The sequence below is a fragment of the Elephantulus edwardii genome, unplaced genomic scaffold, assembly GCF_000299155.1.
Source record: "Elephantulus edwardii isolate Elephantulus edwardi_28Jun2011 unplaced genomic scaffold, EleEdw1.0 scaffold00088, whole genome shotgun sequence".
NCBI classification, from domain to species: Eukaryota; Metazoa; Chordata; class Mammalia; order Macroscelidea; family Macroscelididae; genus Elephantulus; species Elephantulus edwardii.
In genome coordinates, this window is record NW_006399838.1 from 11,414,567 (window position 1) to 11,436,961 (window position 22,395).

The 22,395-nt window shown below is 38.5% G+C and overlaps 1 protein-coding gene across 1 annotated transcript in view; it reads left to right on the forward strand.

The window, feature by feature from the left end:
* WDR49 (WD repeat domain 49) overlaps positions 1–7,312 on the forward strand; it is a 199,406-nt gene extending 192,094 nt beyond the window's left edge. The window contains exon 18 of the mRNA XM_006890389.1: positions 7,185–7,312. Within this exon, the coding sequence (XP_006890451.1) occupies positions 7,185–7,312 (128 nt within the window). The remainder of the gene's footprint in view (positions 1–7,184) is intronic.
* The last annotated feature ends 15,083 nt before the right edge of the window (positions 7,313–22,395 follow it).

Below are 22,395 nucleotides of genomic sequence, written 5' to 3' on the forward strand. Positions count from 1 at the left end.
CCAGTCAGTGGCTTCCCTTTTTACCCTATTGGAGAAGTTTTTGGATGTGCATAGGGATTTGAGTCTTAGAAGATCCCATATCCAAATTTCTTGACATAAACTGATTACCATGTCCTGGGCTGTATCAATTAGTTGAAACATGTCAATTTGTATCACATCGATTCCTGGGGACTTAATCTTTGTCAAAGACTTCAGTGCAAATTGAACTAGTTTCTTAATTACCATTAGTATTTGTTCATATGGTGTTTCCTGAATTTTTCAGTGTCAACCAATTCTTTTTGATACAGTGACTCTGTATTTGTTCTGTCTTCTTTTATTGCTTCCTGGATCATTCAAGAACTTTCCCATAAATCAACTCAAGTCTTAGATTTGTGTTTCAGTTCTTTCAACTATTCCTTAACTCTACATGCCATTAAAGTATAGAACTGACTGCAGTCCAGGTTATTACCATTCATAGTAACCCTCAAGAACAGAGTAGAACTGCCTCGCGGAGTCTCCAGAGCTTTAAGTCTTTAAGGAAACAGATCACTTCACTTTTCTTCCCTGGCGCAACTTCTGAGTTACAACTGCCAACTTTATGATGAACAGCTCAATGCTTAGTTACAGGACCACCAGAGCTCCCAAACAGAAGATCTCTTTGTAGGGATTTTTTTTTTGTGCTTTGGTACTGGTACTAAATTTAAGCCTATATTCCAAAATAATGATTTACTAAACTTATTTTTTTTAATTTAAACTATAACTACAATTTTCCATAAAAGATAAAATTTCTCTAACTTTGAAATAACATCTATAAATATACATTTAAGTATTTAGCAAAATCCAGTTTAGTGTATCTTTAGAATATAGTCTTAAATCATACCAGTACAAAAAAAATCAGATATGATATAAAAACTCAACTCAGTAAAATACAGAAAGAAAGCATTTATAAATATATTTTGGTATCCACTTCCTAAACCACATACCTCTGGAAACTCTATGATCTTTGATAAATGATGATAGTTATAGAAATACTTCAGGCTTTGTGTTCACAGGGTCGCTATGAGTCATGCTCAACTCGACGGCAATCAACAACAACAAAAATAACAGTGCAGAAAATGGTAGATCCTATACTTGGAAGTTGATATTATGCTTGGAAAGATAGAAGGTGAGCAAAGAAGAAGGTCCCCAATGAGATGGGTTGACACAGTGCCTCCAGCAATGGTCTCCAGTGTATCTGACATGATGAGGATAACAAAGGGAAAAGTTCAGGTCAGCTTTTCATAGGGTTGCTATGACCCATACTCTACTCGACAGCACCTAACAACTACAACAATCCCCAATTTCCCCAAATAACTGAGCATTGGTTAGGAACAAAAATGCATAGAAATCCTTCTTACTCTTTCTTATTCTTTTTTATATGATATCAAATGATCTTGAAAGTGAGACATATATATACACAGAGATATATATAATAATCCACTGCTGCCGAGTTAATTCTGCTTTATGGCAATGTTGTAAGGATAGAGTAGAGCAATCCGCAGGGTTTCCAAGGAAACAGACACATTTTTCTGCATTGGAGTCTCTGGGATTGCAGTGCAGCTTCTTGCCACTAGGCCACCAGAGATCTCTGCATTGGAGTCTCTGGTGCCTTCCAATCACCAACTTTTAGATTCATAGTCTAGAGCTTTACCTATCACCAGGTCTATTTCAGGAAGCCTCAATTCAGCTTTTAAGGCTTTCTAATTGTCTTAATCAGTCTCATACAAATTAGCCAAAATAATCCCCATTACTTAGAGGCGGTTGATTAGGGACTTCAATATATCGACATAACTAACCTCTTAGATTAGTGTTCAGTAGAATGCTTCGAGACTTTAGTCTAACTAAGGGAACTCTTGCTTGGCCTAGTAATTAAGGAGTTGCACTGTCAACCCCAAAACAGGCAGTTCAAATCCACCAGCTGTTCTATGAGAGGAGAATGAGCAATCTCCTCCTGTGCGATTTACAGCCTCTGAAAACCCACTGAAAAAATTAGCAATGAGCTGCTTCTGACTTTATGGCAATGAGTGATTTTTGTCATTAGTCTAGCACACAATATATTTTTAAAAAAAGACAAATACTGCATAGTGGCACTGTTGTAGAATGGCACTGACATCAGGGTTGGGGTAAGACTGAGAAAAACTGGATAAATTATGCATTGAAACAGATGAGGGAGAGAACAGTTTAAAAGCGATGTATGATAGGGTCTTGTGGTTATCACAGGAGTCCAGAATTAAGGTTGCATAGTGGAGTGCACTCAGGGCCGGTGGATTGTACACCAATGGCAGAGTTTTTCTTTGCTTTTTGAAGAGAGGAGTGAACTGGGGCGGGGGCCGGGAGGCGGGGGTCGGGGGAGGGAGGGGGTGGGAGAAAAGTGCAACAATGAATGGAAATCCCAAATCTCTGTAAATGTCAATTAAAATTAATAAAATTTTTTTAAAACCCCCACAGAACACATATAGCATGGTTAAAGACATTCTCTAAAATGGCTTAAAAGTTAAGTAAATAGTTAATGATTCTTTGTATATGTCATAATCCGTTACATGCTCAGTCATGTCATTATGTTAAAGTATTATTCCATCATCTTGGAGATACTGTTAGTACTGATTGGTGTGAGGATGACACAGGATACAGCAATAGTCAGATCTGTTTTCAGGTTGCTATCAATTGTAGTCGACTTGATGGCATAACAGCAGCATTCATTTAGAAGGAGTTAGGTTAATGACATTAATGTTGCCACGAAAGAAAATTCTTAATAACAACCATGAACATCTATTTTATGGGTTTCTTACCTACAAAGCTCCATGAGTATATTAGAGTAAGAAGAATAAACTATGGTAGTTGGAAAAGGAAAGCCCTGTTGAAAGCAAAGGTAAGCCTTTGGGATGCATTTACTACAAAGGTCTTGAAAGAAAAGCATCAACTCCCTATGATCTCAGTTATCTGTTGATATTTATTTCCATATATGTAAAAAAAATTCTTTTTATAACTAATTTCAGGTTAGTAATTTTATATTATTTTTTTAAGAAGAAAGCTCACAGATTTTCAAACTTCATATCCAGGAAACAGAAATCTACTTCCACATATCAACTGCTGTCACTTGTTTTTTTTTTAAATTAGTAAAATGATTCATCCAAGCAAGATGTCTTTCAAGCTCTTAAACAGTCACTGGTTTAATTGTAATGGAATCTAGTTGACCATGATGAAAATGCGTCGTCATGCTGAAAAACAAATCTCAGTAAAACAGTTTCTTTCAAACTGAAATAAACATTTCTAAGAAATTATTTCTATGAAATTAACATTTCTAACTCTACAGTCTCTGGAGAGTACACAGGCACTCAGATTTCCTTGTAATTCTGAAGTGCAAATCTGCAGTCATTAAGGACAGCATCAACCTCTAACGCACAGAAATGAGGCTGGTATTATGCACATGGAAGGTATTTTTTATTTATAGCTTTACTTTTAAATTAGTTCTAGGTTGACTAATGTCTGTCTTATTGCAAACATACAGAATATACAAGCACAGTTCAAATAATAGAACATGTGAAAATTGTTCTCTGAGTGGTCTTCTTCCCGGCTGTAGCCCGGATATGTCTAATTCCCACTCTCACTCATGTTTGTTAAACACTTGTACTGGTTTTCTTGCATCCTTTTAGAGTTTCTCTCTGTAATTAGACATTTTGATCCTTCTCTCTTTTGCGTTTCATTTTCCTGACATACTCTTCTCAACCTCTATTTCAAACTCTATGATTTCTTTTTCTTGGGATATACACTGGCTATTTTGATATAATTAAACACGTTTTCTAGCAAGAATTTTAGTGTACTAAATTTATTGATATTTTATGTACATTTGATTGTGTAGTATGCTACTTTATACTTTTTGAAATTTTACATACTTCTCAAGTTTTCATTATATAGTTGGGTTTCCCCATTCTTGTTTTTTTTGCTTGGAAGAGAATATTACGTGAGATGTTGTTTTTTGGGTTCTTTTCGTAGTTATCTGTATAATACTAACTATATAAACAAACACAAAACTCAAGTCAGTTGCCATCGAGTTGACTCTGCCTCATTGTAACCCTGTGTGCTACTTCTTGGAGTTTTCAAGGCTTTGACTATTGGGAAGGAGACTCCCAGGTCTCCCTATTTAGGCCTTTTTTTGTGTGTGAATTCAAACTATCAGTGTTTTAGTTTTAGTAGTTACTGGATGCTAAACCTCTTAATACCATGAAAACACTCCTGGATAATCATGTCAGTTTTGTGTTTTGCCAAGTTGGAACTGATAGAAAACGAAAATTCTCATTTTCTGAGAGAGTAAATCACACGAGAGAGTCTTTCTCTTTCTCCTATGGAACATCTCATGGATTCAAACCACATACCTTTGGGCTGGCAGCTCAGCTCATTAACATCAAGCCACCGGTTCCCAAAGTCCTTTATTTCTTCGGGACCATGACTATTAGATGCATACCAGGAGTCATGACAAAATCAGTATGTTTCCTTGGTCCCCTTTCCCCTCTTTTACCACCCATTATCATTCACGATTACGATCTTTCTTTGTGCTTATTTTCATTTGTTACATTTACTTCAAAAGTGTTGCTTGACTTGTATTTTCTAAGTGCTCTTACAGATACATATGGAAATGAAACCTCTTTTTCTCTTCCCTTTTGTACTTTTTAAAAATTGTCACATGTCTACAAGTCAGGCACATGGAGCTTTCCAACTATTCTGCAATTCTTATTACACATGTTTTCCCAATGATAAGTATGTTGTTGTTGTTGTTGTGTACCATCAGGTTGGAATCGACTCAGCTGACCCTTCAATAGGTTTTCTGAAGCAGTTTAATTGCACAGGAGGAGATTGCCCATCCTTCTCTCATGGAGCAGATGGTGAATTCGAACCACAAGCCTTTCGGATGGCAGCACAGCTCCTGGTGACTACGTCACCAGAGCTCCCTCATGTCATGTGAATGATAAGCATACAAAGTGATAAGAAGACAGCAGTATCTCTGACAGCAATAGTAAATTGTACTACAACTTTTCTCAAATTCTCCTAACTCATGAATTAGGTTTTCCATCATTTGTACATGTTGTTATAGTTTTTGCTGTCAAGTTGAGTATGACTCATAGAAACCCTATGAAAAAAAGATCTAAACCCAGTCCTGTCCTGTGCCATCCTCACACTTCCTGGCACACAAGAGCCCATTGCAGGAGTCACCGCATCAATCCACCTGGTGGAGGGTCTTCTTCTCCTTTGCTGGCCCTCCACACTTCCTAACATCTGTCCTTCTCCAAGGAATAACAACTCCTAGCAATATGTCCAAAGTATGTGAGGTGTAGCCTTGTCATTCTTGCCTCCAAAGAGCACTCTGACTGTGCCTTCTCCAAGACATATCTGTTTATTCTCTTGGTTGCCCATGTTCAGTGTTCTTCTCCAACACCAGAGGACAAAGGTGTCAATTCTTTTTCTGTCATCTTTATTCATTGTCCAGGTCTTGGATGCATAGCTGGTAATTGGAAAGACTATGGCCTGAATCAGATGCACCTTAATTCTCAAACTGACATCACTACTCTCAATAAATTTGAGCTATAAATTTTTCTCAGTGCAATACATCTCCTTATTTCCTAACTGCTGGCACCAAGGGTATTAATTGTGGATCCAAGCAAGATGAAGATGTTGACAGTTTCAGTCTTCTCTCTATCCATCATGACGCTGTCTGTTTTCATTATGGTCAACTAGATTCCATTACAATTAAACCAGTGACTGTTTAAGAGCTTGAAAGAGCTCTTGCTTGGATGAATCATTTTACTAATTTAAAAAAAAAAAACAACAAGTGACAGCAGTTGATATGTGGAAGTAGATTTCTGTTTCCTGGATATGAAGTTTGAAAATCTGTGAGCTTTCTTCTTAAAAAAATAATATAAAATTACTAACCTGAAATTAGTTATGTGTGGATCACAATAAGCTATGGCTGACTCTGAGAAGAATGGGAATCCAGAACATTTGATCGTGCTAATGAGAAACTTATACTTGGACCAAGAGGCAGTCATCAGAACAGAGCAAGGGAGACACTGGATGGTTCAAAATCAAGAAAGGGGTCCGTCAGGGATGTATTTTGTCTCCATACCTTTTTAATCTGTATGCAGAACAGATCATCTGAAATGCTGGGCTGTATGAGGAAGAATGTGGCATCAAGATTGGTGGAAGAATCATCAACAACCTGTGTTATGCAGATGACACAACCCTGCTTGCTGAAACTGAGGAGGACCTGAAGCGCTTGCTGCAGAAGTTCAATGACTGCAGTCTTCAATATGGATTGAAGCTCAATATCAAGAAAACAAAGATTCTCACCACTGGGCCAATTGGCAGCATCAGTATGGATGGTGAAGAGATTGAGATAGTTAACAGTTTTAGTTTGCTTGGCTCCACAGTCAACACTCTTGGTAACAGCAGCCAGGAAATCAGGAGATGAATTGCATTAGAAAAGTCAGCTGTGAGGCGCCTCTCAAGAGTACTGAAGAGCAATGACATCACGCTGAAGACTAAGGTGTGCCTGATCCAGGATATAGTATTTGCAATTACGTGCTATGCATCAGAGAGTTGGACAGTGAATAGGGATGATAGAAAGAGAATTGATGCCTTTGAGTTGTTGTGCTGGAGAAGAGTGTTGAATATACCATGGACTGCTAGGAGAACAAACAGGTTTGTCCTGGAGAGGCTGAAGCCAGAATGTTCCCTGGAGTCAGGGATTCTGAAGCTTCGTCTGACATACTTTGGGCATGTTGCAAGGAGGGACCAGTCATTGGAGAGGGACATCATGTTTGGGAGAGTGGAGGGACAGCGCAGGAGAGGAAGACCCATGATGAGATGGATCAATTCTGTGAGTGGAGTGGTGGGAATGAATGTGTTTGAGACAGCGAGGTTGGCACAGGATAGAACGGCATTTAGGTTTCTTGTACATAGGGGGGCTATGAGTCGCAAGCGACTCAATAGCACACAACAACAACAACAACAAAGATAGATAGATAGATAAAGTAAAACTTAAGATTTTCCCTCCCTTATTATATACTTAATTGGGTTTCTTATCAAATAAATATTATCTTTGCTATAGTCATTGTGTCAACAGATCTTGTATTATATATAACATATATATCATTTTCTTCATCATTTTGTAGCTTTGAAAGCTGTATTTGATGAGAAAAGCTTGTTCCCTAAAGAAATTCTGGATCGTGAAAGAAGAACTAAGCAATGTCAGGAAACGAGTAATGAAGTGAAGATAAAAAGAAATAAGAAGCAATTATAACTGAATGAAAAGAAATATTCCATTGTCATATAAAGTGCATGTATGTAAACTGTGGGAAAAATTGAATACTTGAACCTCTATCTTTGATTTTATTTGTGTTTTAGGAAGTTTAACTCTTAAACAACATTTCATGCTACTTTTATCTGTCACCTTTCACTTCTTCTATATGTTTAATAAAAGAAAAATAAAGAGAAGACAGGATTAACCAATTATATCCATTCTCCAATGTTTTCAAATTAAAAAAATTATCATTCCATGCAAAATATTCTGTGCAGTTTATTTTTGGTTACTAGAGACAAATGTGTTTGGTTCCATTTTTATTGTAAAGCCTGAACTGAATTGAATATGAGCAATACTGATACAATAAATGTTCCTAAACTTGGATATGAAAATGTTTTCCCCATCAACAAGCGAACGGAAAGAGAAACTCTGGTATATTCACACAATGGAATTCTATGCTGCATTGAAATACAAGGAACTCATGAAATATTATACAAAATGGTGACCCTCCCTGAAGGACATTGTTGTTGTTGTTGTTGTTATGTGCCTTCAAGTCACTTGCGACTCATAGTGACCTTATGTACAACAACCCTAAACTCTGCTCTGTCCTGTGCCAATCACACTGTCTCTGACACTCCCATCCTGATTACCCCAGTCACTGAATCAATCCACCTCATCTATGAGGCCTTCTCCTCCTGAACTGTCCCTCTACCCTCCCAAGCATGATGTCCTTCTCCAAGGACTGGTCCCTCCTTACATGTCCAAAATATGTGAGACGGAGCCTCAGAATCCTTGCCTCCAAGGAGCCACCCTGTTTAAGCCTTTCCGGGGTGAATCTGTTTATTTTCCTAGCAGTCGATGGTACCCTTAATACTCTTCTCCAGCACCACAGCTCAAAGGCATGAATTCTCCTTCTATCTTCCCTAGTCATTGTCCAACTCTCTGATGCATAACAAGTGATTGCAAAGACCATGGCCTGTATCAGACACACCTTAGTCTCCAGAGAGACACCATTGCTCTTTAGTACTTTGGAGAGGTCCCTAACAGCAGACTTTCCCATGGCAATATGCCTTTTAATTTCCTGGCTACTGGTGCCAAGAGTGATGACTGTGAAGCTAAGCAAACTGAAGCTGTGAACAATCTCAATCTCTTCACCATCCATCCTGATGCTGCCAATTGGGCCAGTGGTGGGAATCTTTGTCTTCTTGACATTGAGCCTCAATCCATACAGGAGTCTGCAGTCCTTGACCCTCTGCAGCAAGCACTTCAGGTCCTCCTCAGTTTCAACAAGCAGGGTTGTGTCATCTGCATAACACAGATTGTTGCTAGATCTTCCACCAATCTTGACCTCACATTTCTCCTCATAGAGCCCAGCCTCCCGGATAATTTGTTCTGCATACAGGTTGAAAAGGTATGGAGACAGGACACATCCCTGGTGTACACCCTTCCCAAATTTGAACGATGCAGTGTTTCCTTGCTCTGTTCTGATGGCTGCCTCTTGGTCCAAGTATAGGTTTCACATTAGCACAATCAAGTGTTCTGGGATTCCCATTCTTCTCAGAGTCAGACACAGTTTGTTATGATCCACACAGTCAAACGCCTTTGCATAATCAATGAAACATAGATAGACATTCTTCTGGTATTCCCTGCTTTCAGCTAAGATCCATCTAACATCAGCTACAATATCCCTAGTACCACAACCCCTTCTAAACCCAGCCTGCACTTCTGCTGAGTGAAATATCTCTCAGTCACAGAAGCACAAATACTGTATAGTGCCACTGTTGTAAAATGGGACTGACATCGGGGTGTGTGTGTGTGTGTGTGTGACTAAGAAAGGGGATAAATTATTTCTACTGCATTGAAACAGATGAGGGAAAGAACTGTTTAAAAGAGATATATGATTCGGTATTATTGTCATGACAGGAGTCCAGAATGAAGGCCACATAGTGGATGGGACTTTGGGGTAGCGATTGTATAACAATGAAAGAATTTTTCTTTAAGTTTTCAAAGTGAAGAGTGAATTTTGAGGGCTAGGAAGTCATGAAGCCATCCCTGGCTGGGGACGGGTCTGCACGTTCACAGAAGCACCCTGGGTGAAGTCTTCTCTTTCTTGTAAACTATTTTATGCAATTGTTCCTCCAGGAGGCTTCTTTTTCTAAGACCAGACTATACGTGGAATTTACTGGCCATGTTGCCATTGCTGAAGGCCATATTCAGACGCTTCAGGGTAGCTGGCCACATCCTAATTGCTTTCTTGCACTATGTTTATAGTTCCTACATCCTAGGCTTCCATGTTGGCTTTCTGGAATGCTAGGTCAGCTTCTGGAGTCCAATTCTAAACCACCCCTCTAGGTATTAACCTGTATATTGGGACCATGACTAAGTCATGGGTGCTTTAAAAGGTGTCCAATAACCCAAAAGACCCAAGAAAGTTTGCCATTCTTTCTTTTTAGCCAAGAGAGGATAAGCTTTCATTTTATCTAATACTGCCTCAGTGACAATCTTTGTCATACTTGATCAGCCCAATACCTGAATATTTAAAATACTATCTAGGGTCCTATGATTTGACATTGTTAAAGGCCCAAACTAGAGAGCAGAAGAGACACTAACTGTGGTGCTACTTCTTGAAGTAGAAACAGAGAAGGACAAGTTAACTTTAGACCATCAGTGCAATGACATACAAGTGACATACAAGTGATCGTACCCAAAACCCAACATCCTCACAAACACCTTGTGAACATTTATATGTAGGTGTGTGACGAGCCTTTGGATCTATTAAAACCCAGACAACTTGGCTTTTCTTTGGAGATAATTTTTCTTTTAATTTTAATGAACATTTACAGAGAATTTGTATTTCCAGTCATTCATTGTTGCACTTTTCTCCCTGCCCAACTCTTCGCCATCCCCCCAATTTGCTTTTCTTTTTGAAAAGTAAAAGAAAAAATATTTCATTGTTATTCAATCCCTCTTCCGAAGTCCACTCCACTTTTCTACCTTCATTCTGGACTCCTATCATGACAATAATACATCCCTTTTAAACAGCTTTCTCTCTCATTTGTTTCAATGCAGTATACATTATTTATCCCATCTTTCTCAGTCTCCTCCCAACCCCGATGTCAGTCTCATTTTACAACAGTAGCCCTATGCAGTATTTGTCCTTTTGTGACTGAGATATTTCACTCAGCATAATGTCCTCCAGGGTCACCCATTTTATGAAATATTTCATGAGTTTCTTGTTTTGCAATGCAGAGAGCGAAGTATTCCATTGTGTGAATATACCACAGCTTCTCTAGCCATTGTTTGTAGATGTATTTTTAATTCAGCCAGGGGCCTCTAGTCTCCTGCTAGTTGGTTGGTTTGTTTTTCACTAGAGGATTGCAGGAATTTTACCTTATCCCCAGTCACACCTTGCTACTGTCGTTGGAAGAGGGCAAGGTGAAGGCTAAGGAGCTGTGGCGCTGTGGGAGGGGCACGTTTGCCACCAGCCTTCATCCTGGAGCTGGTCGTGTGGGGTGCAGTGCCACAGCTGAGTGTGCCCAGTTGCGGGTCCAGCAATACTGGCCATCTGGCAGAAGTGTCCTACTCTTCAATCTCTGCCATCTCCTCTCTGGCACAAGTGGAACCCAAGGTGAAGCCGTAATACGACTGATTTACCACTTTATTGACTTCACCCCACAGAATACAGGAACTTTACCACTTTAAATGGCTTCATATCCTTTGGAACGTTCTGGGGAAGCCTGCAACCCAACCTTCTTTTCACTTTAGGTGGATGTCGTTCTAAAATCTCCATCGCTTGTTCAGATCTCTGTAAGTGAAAGACAAGCTTCCTAGTGGTGACATGTTCTTCAACTTGCAGGACCTGCTGTGTCCCAGCTAGCAAGGTTACCGTGGCAACAAGCACTGGCCTCTCTTCCTTGTCCTTCCTAAGTCCTACACTCTGTATGTGTTCTGACAAGCCTTGGGACATTTTTGAGATACTCCCCGTGCACATATACCAGCCTACATTCCTCTATCAACAGAATTAAGGGACCATACACGGAAATCAAAGACCATTTTAGCTTTATCACCAGTTTCCATTTTCTTCCTAAACATCCCCTTTCCTGGAGGTCTCCTTGGATTTTTTTCAGTCTCCTAGATTTTGACTTGCCAAGTGTTGGCTTTACTCTCCGAAAACAAAGTACCTCAATGTTCACGTTCACAGACAGATCCAAAGCCTGACCTGAAGACGAACTTAAAAAAAAAAAATCTTCAGTTTATTAGGAAAGAAAAATTTACTGACCTGTAGAAGCAATACTGCCAGGATCTAGTGCAGAGCTACTGGCCAGAGGATTCTGTTGTGTGTAGAATGAAGCAGCTAACTCTTTGTTAACTTTACTCAAATAATTCTCAATACACAGTTAAGTTAAAGATTGCCTAAGCGTATGGAAAATGCTGACAATACACAATGCTTCGTTTTGGGAGAGAAATCAGCACCTGGAGGACACGTCTAATTTTACAAGCATGTGTAAAAACAGTAAGTGGAAGAGTCAACTTGCATTCTGGGCAGAAATTGCAAAAATCAATCTAATAAAATTTGGCTATCTTAGCATAAGTGTAGTCATTTCCATACAACTGAACTTCTCATCCTCATCAAACATTAGTTGATCAAAGAAGAGTGGGTTTGTTTCTGGACTCTCCATTCTATTCCATGGCCTGTGTGTCTCTTGTTCTAGCCGTACCAGACTATTTTGTTTACTGTAGTTGTTTATATGTTTTTAAATAGACGTGTGAGTCCTCCGATTTTATTTTTATTTTTCAAAAAGAACTTGATTAGCATTTCTCAGGCTAAAAGAACTGAAAATCAAATTCAAACCTTAAGTTTCCATACTTAGAGATGAAATTTGGCAAAATCTTGAATGATATAGGAAAAAATCGGAGAAGATGGAGATTACATAGAATCACTACATAAAAAAGAATTGGCTGGCTAACATATTTCAAAAAGTACCACATGATCAAGAGTCAAGAAGAAGTTCAAGATGCACTGAAGGCATTAGCAAATATAAGGCCCCCAAAATTAATGGGATACCAACTGACATGTTTCAAATGACATATACAATCCTAGACTAGTCTATGCTAGGAAATTTGGAGGACAACTATATGGCCGACTGATTGGAAGAGATCCTATTTGTTTTCATCCCCAAGAAAGGTGATCCAAAAGAAAGGAGAAATTTTCAAACAACGTAATTAATGTCACATGCAAGCAAATACAACCAAGATCATTTAAAAATGGCTGAAACATTGCATAGTCAGAGAACTGCCAGAAGTCTAAGCTGGATTTAGAAGAAGCCGTTGACACCAGGAATTTAATTACTGCTTTCAGATGGATCTTGGCTGACAGCAAAGAACACCAGAACAATGTCTATTTTTGCTTTACTGACTATGGAAAGGCTTTTAGCTGAGTGTATCATGACAAATTATGGTTAACACTGAGAAGAATTGAGAGTCCCAGAGCACTTAATTGTGCTGATTTGAAACCTGTAACTAGATTGAGAGACTATTGTTTGAACAGAAAAAGAAAACCCTGAATGATTTAAAATTAGGAAAGGTGTATGTCAGGTGTATTTAGAAAGTGTATCCTTTCTCCATATGTATTTAACCTGTATGCTGAGCAAATTATTCAAGAAGCTGGCCTCTATGAAGAAAAATGTGGTGTCACGATTAGAGGAAGACTCATCAATAATCTTCATTATGTAAATGATAAATCTTTGTTGAAAGTGAGGAGAACTTGAAGCACTTGCTGCAAAAGTCTAAAAAAGCTACTGTCTCCAATATGGATTGCATCTCAATGTTAAGGAAACAAAAATTTCTCACCACTGGACCAACAGGCAGCATCATGATAGATGGAGAAAAGATTGAAACTGTCAACAACTTCATCTTACGTGGATCCATAATCAATATTTGATACTAGCAATCAAGAACTCAAGGGACATAGTGCTCTGGGAAAGTCTGTAGTCAAGGACTTCTCCAAATTATTGAGAAGCAATGATGTTTTGAGGATTAAGGTACACCTTATTCATACAATGGTCTTTTTTCAATCACTTGCTGAACTGCTGAGAGCTGGGCAATGAATAAGGATGACAGGAGAATTGATGCCTTTGAGTCGTGGTGCTGGAGAAGAGTGCTGAATATCTCATGAACTATCAAAAGAGCAAGCAGCTATGTCTTGGAGAGCGTCTTGCCAGAGCGCTCCTTGGAGGCAAAGATGATAAACTTTGCCTCACAAACTTTGGGCATGTTGCTAGGAGAGGCTATTCATTGGAGAAGGACATCATGCTTGGGAAGGTGGAGGGACAGTGAAAGAGGGAAGGCCTGAACCAGGAGGATTGACACAGTTACTGTAGCAATAGGCTCAAGTGTGTCAGAGATTGTGAAGATAACACAGGATAGGACATAGTTCAGATCTGTTGTTTACATGGTTGCTGTGAGTCTTACTGAACTTGAGGGCACCTAACAGAAACAACAATTCTATCCTTCTTTTTAAACACTTGTTACAGTATATTGAACAGAAATGGTGAAAGTTATCCTGTTCCTAATTTCAAATGGAAAGTTCTCATTAAGGACAATGTTGGCCATTGGTGTTTTATATTATATATACCCTTAATCAGATCAAAAGCATTTTTCTTCTGTTTCATTCTTCTTCAGGGTTTTCATAAAGGAATTTATGTTGGTGTGTGTGTGTGTTAAAAATGGATTGATTTTTCTTTGTAAATGTTGAACCATCTCAACATTCCTAGAATAAATCCCACTTGGGAATGATGTATGCCTCTTTTAATGCACTGCTGGATTCTGTTTGCTAGTATTTTGAAGAGAAAAAGAGACTGTTTCAGACACTAGAAATTCAAATACACATAATATACGCTCCTTCTGCTCTCGGCATTCCAGAATGAAGAACCATAAAAAGTAACGGTTTATTAAGCAAAGAATGAATGAGCCCTGTTTCATCTGCTATAATTTTCAATTTTTTCACTAGACCTATTTTACTCTTTGTTCTTTGGGATCACTTCTTTTGAAAGTATTCTTCTCAAACAGCTTGCTTCATAAACATAGATCTCTTTATAAGCCTCAGGAAGCAATAAATAAAGGGAAGTACATTTGTAATTTATTCATTTGTATGAAAAGTGTTTGTTGAACATGTAGGGTGCAGAGCACGGTGCTGGGTGTAACTCTTGTTCTATCTTGAATTAACTTCAGGGCCTTTTGTGAAAGGGGTTGTGGTGGTTGTTATATGTCATCAACATGACTATAACTCTCAGTGACTATATGACCAACAGATCTGAACCTTACCCTATGCTACACCGTCCTTACAACCACTGATATTCTCTAGCATAGTTGTTACAGGCCCTGTGTCAATCCATCTTGTTCATCCTCTCTTTGTCTGATCCTCCTTCTTTTCCGGCATGATGTCTTTTTCCACAGAATCGTCTCTCTTGACAACATGTCTTGTGGTTTCCCCAGCATAGTGACAGCCGGGCCACAGCTGAGATCAGAGTCCAGACAGGATCGAGCGCCCTCTGCAAACAGAGAATTCTGCTCAGCCTTCCACCAGAGGGGACGCTGTGTCTAAATTTTGGTCTTAGTTGAAAGATTAAGCTTCCCCATTGTTATGTTGGCAACACTTACATTGAAGGAAAATATAGTCTCTGGAGATTGAACCTTCAGGCTGTTTCCACAATTCTTGGATTGTATTTACTAACCTCTCCCTCCTGAGAAAAGCATAAGGTTGACAATAGAGAAAAACAGCTTCATTTGCAAAAGATTTCTCTTTGTGATTTACTTCCTGGTGATTCTCAATAAAGACACAGAAAGGCATAGCTTGAGGGCTTCTATTAGTCCAGTAGTTTGCCCTCCTGCTTTAAGCTCTCTGTTTCTCCTCCATTCTTGGTATCCCTTCTTTTTCTTTCTTTTTTTTTCCCTCAGGACGACGGGTTCTTCTTCTGTAATCCTCCCCTATTCATTGTCCTACTTTCAGATACCTAGGAAGCAATTTAAAAATACCATGACCTAGTTCAAGTGCCCCTTAGTCTTTAAATTGACATCGTCATGTGAAAGGAATTAAAGGCATAATATTTTAATCATGTTTCATGAGAATCATGAAGAATTAACTTAATGTTACTTTCAAGTAATTTGGAATAAAATACACAAAGGAGGGAAAAATTAAAGTTAACTCATGCTTATTTTTGTTTTATATTTAAAGCATACAAATAGATTAGGCATGAAAAATAATCTTTTCTGCCAGGTTTTAATAGAACTGAAGATAATATCAGTAATTTTAGTTTCACACATTTAGATTCAATTATTTAAGATCTATTTTTCTACAGTGAAAGGAACTTGTCACATTAAAATGGAATGTGCTATTATTTTCAGTGGGCTACATTATTTGTAGCATGTGAATTTACACTAAATATAATCTAGCCTGTTCTCTTTTAAAATATTTTTTTTCTTATTACTCCAAATATATAGAGCAAATTGAAAGGAAAAAATGCATGAAATCCATTTTCAAATAGAAGAATGAACTTTTAAATCTTTTCTTAATCACGGCATTTCTTGTATGCTTCAACAATTTGAAACGAAATATTTTTTTTTCTTTCAAACAAATTCTAGAAATGCCAGAGAAAAGGAGGAAACGATACCTATGAGGTCACACTAGTATTCTAGCACAACTTTCCATGTTTATTCCTTATAAGGGAATAATACTGGGGCTCAAGAGATTTATATTGATATTCCATGTCTCACTAATGAAAATCCCATGGGATATCTAAAGGACAAACAGATGCATGTAAAGGTGTAGAGCCCCTGAAAAATAGGAAGACCCTTAATGAGATGGGCTGACACAGGGACTGTGGCAATGGGCTCAAGTGCATCACAAATCATCATTTCCCACATACAATAGGACAGGATAGGACAGCATTCAGACCTGTCGTTCCTGGGGTCATACGAGTCATACTCAACTCGGCGGTATTTAACAACAGCAATAATAATCAATACGTCCCACTTCCCCAATCCTTTAGGGGATAAATAGAGCTGTAAAAGCAGAATTTGAAAATGTTTCAAAGGTTTACAATAATATTTTAGATACAGTTGTTGTGTCTTTATTGCTTATTAAAAGAACTTTAACCAGAGAAGAAGAATTCATGACCACAGCTCTTTGTTACTCAAGACATTCCTATGCATATTCCAATGCGTATTATGCTTGAATTGCTCTAACACAAGGTCCTTACAGAACAACCTCATGAAATGATTTCAATAAGATAGAGTGCCTGTCTCTGTCATGCAAAGAAAAGTAATGACCCTTTCTTGGATGAGTCACATTACAGTCTGAGTAATGTATAGACATAATAATTTGGTAGCCAAAGGGGCTCGTGATGAATGTTTGCTGGTGTCACTACACGGAGAGAAAAATATTGATTGAACGATAGTCTTAGCTTAGATATTTAAGCTTATTATTTATAAACAGGCAGCTCCCAAGTTATGCATGTCTGACTCACTGAGATTAAGATTGTTAATTTCATCTTGCCAGCCAATGGTCTTTGCAAATTACTTGTTATGCATCAGACAATTTGTACATTATAGGCTGGTCTCTCTAAAGGGACGAAATCACAAATATCTTGCTACTACATGGATTACAAAAAGTAGAGAGTTCAATGAGTCCATTTGGGCCAGAGATTCCTCCTCTAGACAGAGATGTAGAGTGGAACCAGCAGCAGCAGTAGAAGCAGTAGTGACGGCAGAGGTGGTGGATAGCCAGAGACTGTTATGAGAGCTTAACTGGAATTGCACCCTATAGACCTAGAGTCAAAGGTCTTTGATTAAACTTACTGGCATTTGATTAGATTTGGGGTGGAGATTTCCATAACTGGCAGAACTAAAAGAACTTTGTAACATTGACACAGAAATCCTGAAGATAAGAGAGGCCTGCTTCCCAGCATAACTGAAGACAAGTTGTCCTGAACGAAGAATTGTATACTGAGTATTTCCAATCTAAATTGTAGCCTGTTGCTCACCTACAAATCTGTAATTGTGAGTATTATTTATGAGTTCTGTGGGGTCTTTGCAAAAACTAGTGGGCCAATAGGCAGCAACATGAAAGCTGGAGAGGAGTTTGAGATTATTAACAACTTCTTCTTGCTTAGATTCACAATCCTCTTGGCACTAGTAGTCAGAAAATCAAAAGGTGAATTGCATTGGGAAAATATGTTGTAAGGGACCTCTCCAGAGTGCTAAAGAGCAACGATGTCAGTCTGGCGACTAAGGTGTACCTGAGCTAGGCCATGGTCTTTGCAATTGTTAAGCATCAGAGAGCTGGACAATGACTAAGGATAACAGAAAAAAGGATCAATGCCTTTAAGTTGTGATGTTAGAGAAGAGTGTAGAATATTCCACAAACTGCAGAGAGAACAAACAGATTTGTCCTGTAGAGGGTGAAACCAAGTTACTCCTTAGAAATGATGATTTTGAAGCTTCATCTCACAGATTTTGGGCATATTACCAGGAGGCACCAGTCCTTGGAGAAGGACATCATGCTTGAAAGGGTGGAGGGACAGTGCAAGAGGGAAAGATGCTGGATGAGATAGATTTACACAGTAACTGAGATAATGGGGTTAGGTGTGTCATAGACAGTAAGACTGGCTTAGCATAGGGCAGGGTTGAGAGCTATTGTCCATAGGGTCACTATGAGTCACAGGAGACTTGACGGCACATAACAGCATCAAAATAATAGAGTGTTTCAACATTAAGATGCAAGTCATAATATTTTAAATTGCTTTGTGGAATGCAATTTTCAATACTTCTGAAAGCTGGAAAATGGATAAGGAAAATTGAAAAAGAATGTCTTTAAATTGTAGTGTTGGAGAAGAGTGTTGGTTGTAGCATGAAATGCTGGAAGAACAAACCAATGGGAGCAGATTCCTCCTTAGATAAGAACGGTGAAATTTCATCTCACGTACTTCGAACATGTCAGGAGAGGCAAGTGCTTGGAAAGAGAAATCATGCTGGAAAATGTAGAGGAAGAGCAAAAAGAGAGGAAGGCCCTTAATAAGAAGGATTGACACAGTTGTTGTTGTTGTTATGTGCCATCGAGTCACTTGCGACTCATAGCGAGCCTATGAGAGCTCTATATGCTCTTCTATCCTGTGCCAACCTAGCCATCTCAAACGCACTTATTCCCACCACTCCAGTCACAGAATCGACTCACCTCATCACAGGTCTTCCTCTCCTGCGCCGTTCCTCCACTCTGCCAAACATGATGTTCCTCTCCAGGGACCAGTCCCTTCTTGCAACATGCCCAAAGTATGTCAGACCAAGCTTCAGACACAGAGACAATGATTTTTTAGTGGCTGAGTTTTTGATGATGCATACCATTACGCTAAGTTCCTTTTTGTCGTTCATGTGGTCCCTTTGAGTTGTAGTCAACTCTATAGCACCCGACAACAACAGTAATAGAGTGGTAAGTGCTGTCAGAGGAATGGTTGGTGTTATATTGATAGGGAATATGGGGGCATTGGCATATATTTGACATTACAGGAATCTAATTTGTGCTGTTGGTGTTGTTGGCTATTTCCTCTTGTAGAATTAGTGGAAGCCACACGTCAGGGTCCTTTCCAGAATACTGAAAAGCAAAGATGTCAGTCTAGAGACTAAGGTGTGCCTGATGCAGTCCATGGTCTTCACAATTACTTGTTACTCATCAGAGAGCTGGACAATGACTTAGGATGACAGAAGGAGATCAATGCCTTTGAATTGTGGTGCTGGAAAAGAGTGTTGACTATTCCAAGGACTGCCAAGAGAACAAACAAATTTATTCTGGAGAGGGTGAAACCAAATGTCTCATTGGAGGCTACGCTTTTGAAGTTTCACTCATATATGTTGGGCATGTTACCAGGAGGGACCAGTCCTTGGAGAAGGTCATCATGCTTGGAAGGGTGGAGGGTCAGCGCAGGAGAGGAAGACCCCGGATGAGATGGATTGAAACAGTAACTAGGGCAATGAGGGTAGGTGTATCGGAGTCAATGAGACTGGTTAACGGTAGGGCAGGGTCACTATGAGTCATAGGCAACTCGATGGCATGTAACAACATCAACAACAACAACATGCCACCGCCACCACCACACCAGTCATATTGTATATTTACACTTAACCATCACAACATAAGGAGATCTGGTAACTTACAGGTAAGGAGTTGTGCTGCCAACAGAAAACCAGACAATTTAAATCCACCAGCTGTTCTGCAAGAGGAAATGGAGAAATCTCCTCTTGTGTTATTTGTTGTTGTTGTTGTTCTTATGCTGGAGAAGCTCAATAACAACAGTCAAAACCAGGTCAGGTGCTGACTTTGGAATAGATCATCAATTACTCATGTGCAAGTTCAAAATGAAGCTGAAGAAAATGAAAACAAGTTCACAAAAACCAAAATACAATCATGAGTCTATCCCACCTGAATTTAAGAGTAACTTTAAGAACAGCTGAGGAACCTTAAACACTAATGATTGGAGATCAGAGGAATTGTGGGATAGCATCAAAAATAACCATCCATGAAGAAAACTAAAGGTCTTTACAAAGACAGAGGAGAAATAAGAAATTAAACCAGATGTCAGAAAAGACTACGAATGTTGCACTAGAATGTTAAGAAGCCAAAACTAAGGGAAGAAATGTCAAAGTGAAAGAGATGAACAGAAGATTCAAAAAGGCAGTTCAAGAAGACGAAGCAAAGTATTATAACAAAACGTGCTTCCATATCTTGATGACTTTTTTTGGTAGGGAAAAATCAGGTAGACCACTTAAAACATATGAAAGTAAGCCTAATGTTTACTGTTAAATTACCTATGTTTACTAGTGTTATGCTGATATAGTTTAGTAAAGAAATAATCTTAATCTGAGGGTTGAGTTGTGTTTTTTTTCTGTTGATTGGTTGGATTTTTTTTTTTTTTTTGGCTGAACATGGATATCTATCTCTTCAAAACAGAGTATTTTTCCTTAAGATTTAAGGAGGCAATGCATCCACGTGAAACTCCTCTGACTGTTGTATAATTTGATGGATTGTTGAGAACTCTGTAAATGGGCAGTAATTTGTCTTTGCATTCTGGACTTGATTTAGCTTTATTCTTTCATGTGCTTTCTGCAGTATTTATGAGAGGGCACGTTAGTAATGCGATGTGAGAGTCTTTGGAGAGCAAAAAAGAACTAATTACCAGCAAATTTATAACCACTGGCGTAGTCTTCCAAATTATGTTTCTACTTATTATAAAAGGGTGAGAATAATGGATGAAATAAAATAGAAATTTAATAATTTAAAGATTCTTTTATTGTTTTATCTTTCCATTCCTTCATGTTTCAACATTGATCATTAACCAGATTGAGTTAATCCTTTCAAAGAAAAGTAATGAACATATGCTGCGGTTTCCGAGGAATTAATCAAACAACCTTCATGATAAATTGAGCTGGCCTTACTGATCAGGTGTACTAAGTCATTTTGTTTCCCAGCAAACACGCTTCAGTTGTAGTGCTACAGTAAGTAATTGAAGTCAGTCTTGGGTAAGTACTGTAAAACGGTATAGCTTTTGAATGAAGGATGCGTGCAATGGCGTTGATTACGAATATTTTGTAGAGTTGAGGAATGGCATTTCAATTCACTTTAGTGTCAAATTTATTTAAATAATAAATAAATAATAAATTTTTCAAAAATAAATTTTTCGAAGTAGCACGTTCATTCTTGTCTTTTTAAAAACTGTCAATGTAAATGAATTCAAATGTTATGGCACTCTCCATTGTTTAATTCTTTGGGTTTTTTTGCTGATATATAGTCCAAAAACCTTAGGAAGTTAAGTGATTTTAAAAAGTAAGTTACTTGCTTGAGGTTGCAATTTAAGAATGTCTAGGATACTCAAAGAATATAGTCATAGCTTATTAAAATTGTTAATAATAACGAGAGGAAAACTTTCATGCCTAAATTTTACTACAAGGGAAAATGAAGTCCTCCAATATTATCACTGCAAAGCTGCCTTGTGTGGGTGAAAAAAAGTGTCTTTGAGCCAAGTGATGGGGTGGGAAAACAGACTTTTTTATTATTTATTGACTAGGGTACGAGGAATATGAGCTTCCCAAATGTGTCTCCCCTGCATGGAGATCTGGCGGGATTAAATAGAGCAGAGAAAAGACAGTGACATTTTCCTAGTGGCTTCTATCCAGGTGTTTGATCAGTGGTCTCAGACTAGTTGATCTGGGTTCATCAATGTCCTAGAGATAGTTGGCACCATCCATCTGTTCACAGCTTAAGGAATGCATGTCTTGGTCAAAGATTCCAGCAACAGACAGGAAAGGGTAATGGGATATTTATTCCCCCCCCACCCCTGCTTTGGAGATCATAAACAATATTAATCTTACCTTAGTGCAGGGTACATTGAAAAGTGGTTGTTATTAGGTGCTATCTGGTAGACTCCCACTCACAGCAACCCCACGGAGAATGGATCTGAGCATCTGGCTAATCTGTGCCATCCCCATTATCTCTGATACACTTGAGCCTGTTACAGTCACTGTGTCAAACCATCTTGTTGAGGGTTTTCCTCTCTTTCACTGACACTTCGCCTTTCCAAGCTTGCTATCCTTCTCCAAACCTTGGCCTCTTCTAACATCATGCTCCACATATGTGAGGTGAAGTTCCTCACATGAGAGATTGGTCTCCTATTATCCTATCTCTTAGTTGCAGGAGAGTCTTTTTGCCTGAGATAACACAAAACATTCTTTTCACATTACTGCAGGTGTTTTAAAAGGCTAGTTTTCTGCAGATTAGCTTTACTAAAATGATATCGTCAATGGCAAGATTGCTAATTATTCTAATAGAAGTGACGCACCCTGGCTTTTACTATTACAGCACCGCACTCACTCCTTTCTGTACTAATTCCTAAAAAAATTATATGTCATAAATAATACATGTCTATAATTGCCACTTTCTAGCATAATTTCTTTTTTTAAATTTATTATTAATTTCAATGAAAATTTACAGAGACATTGGATTTCCATTCATTCATTGTTGCACTCTTTTCCCCTCCCAA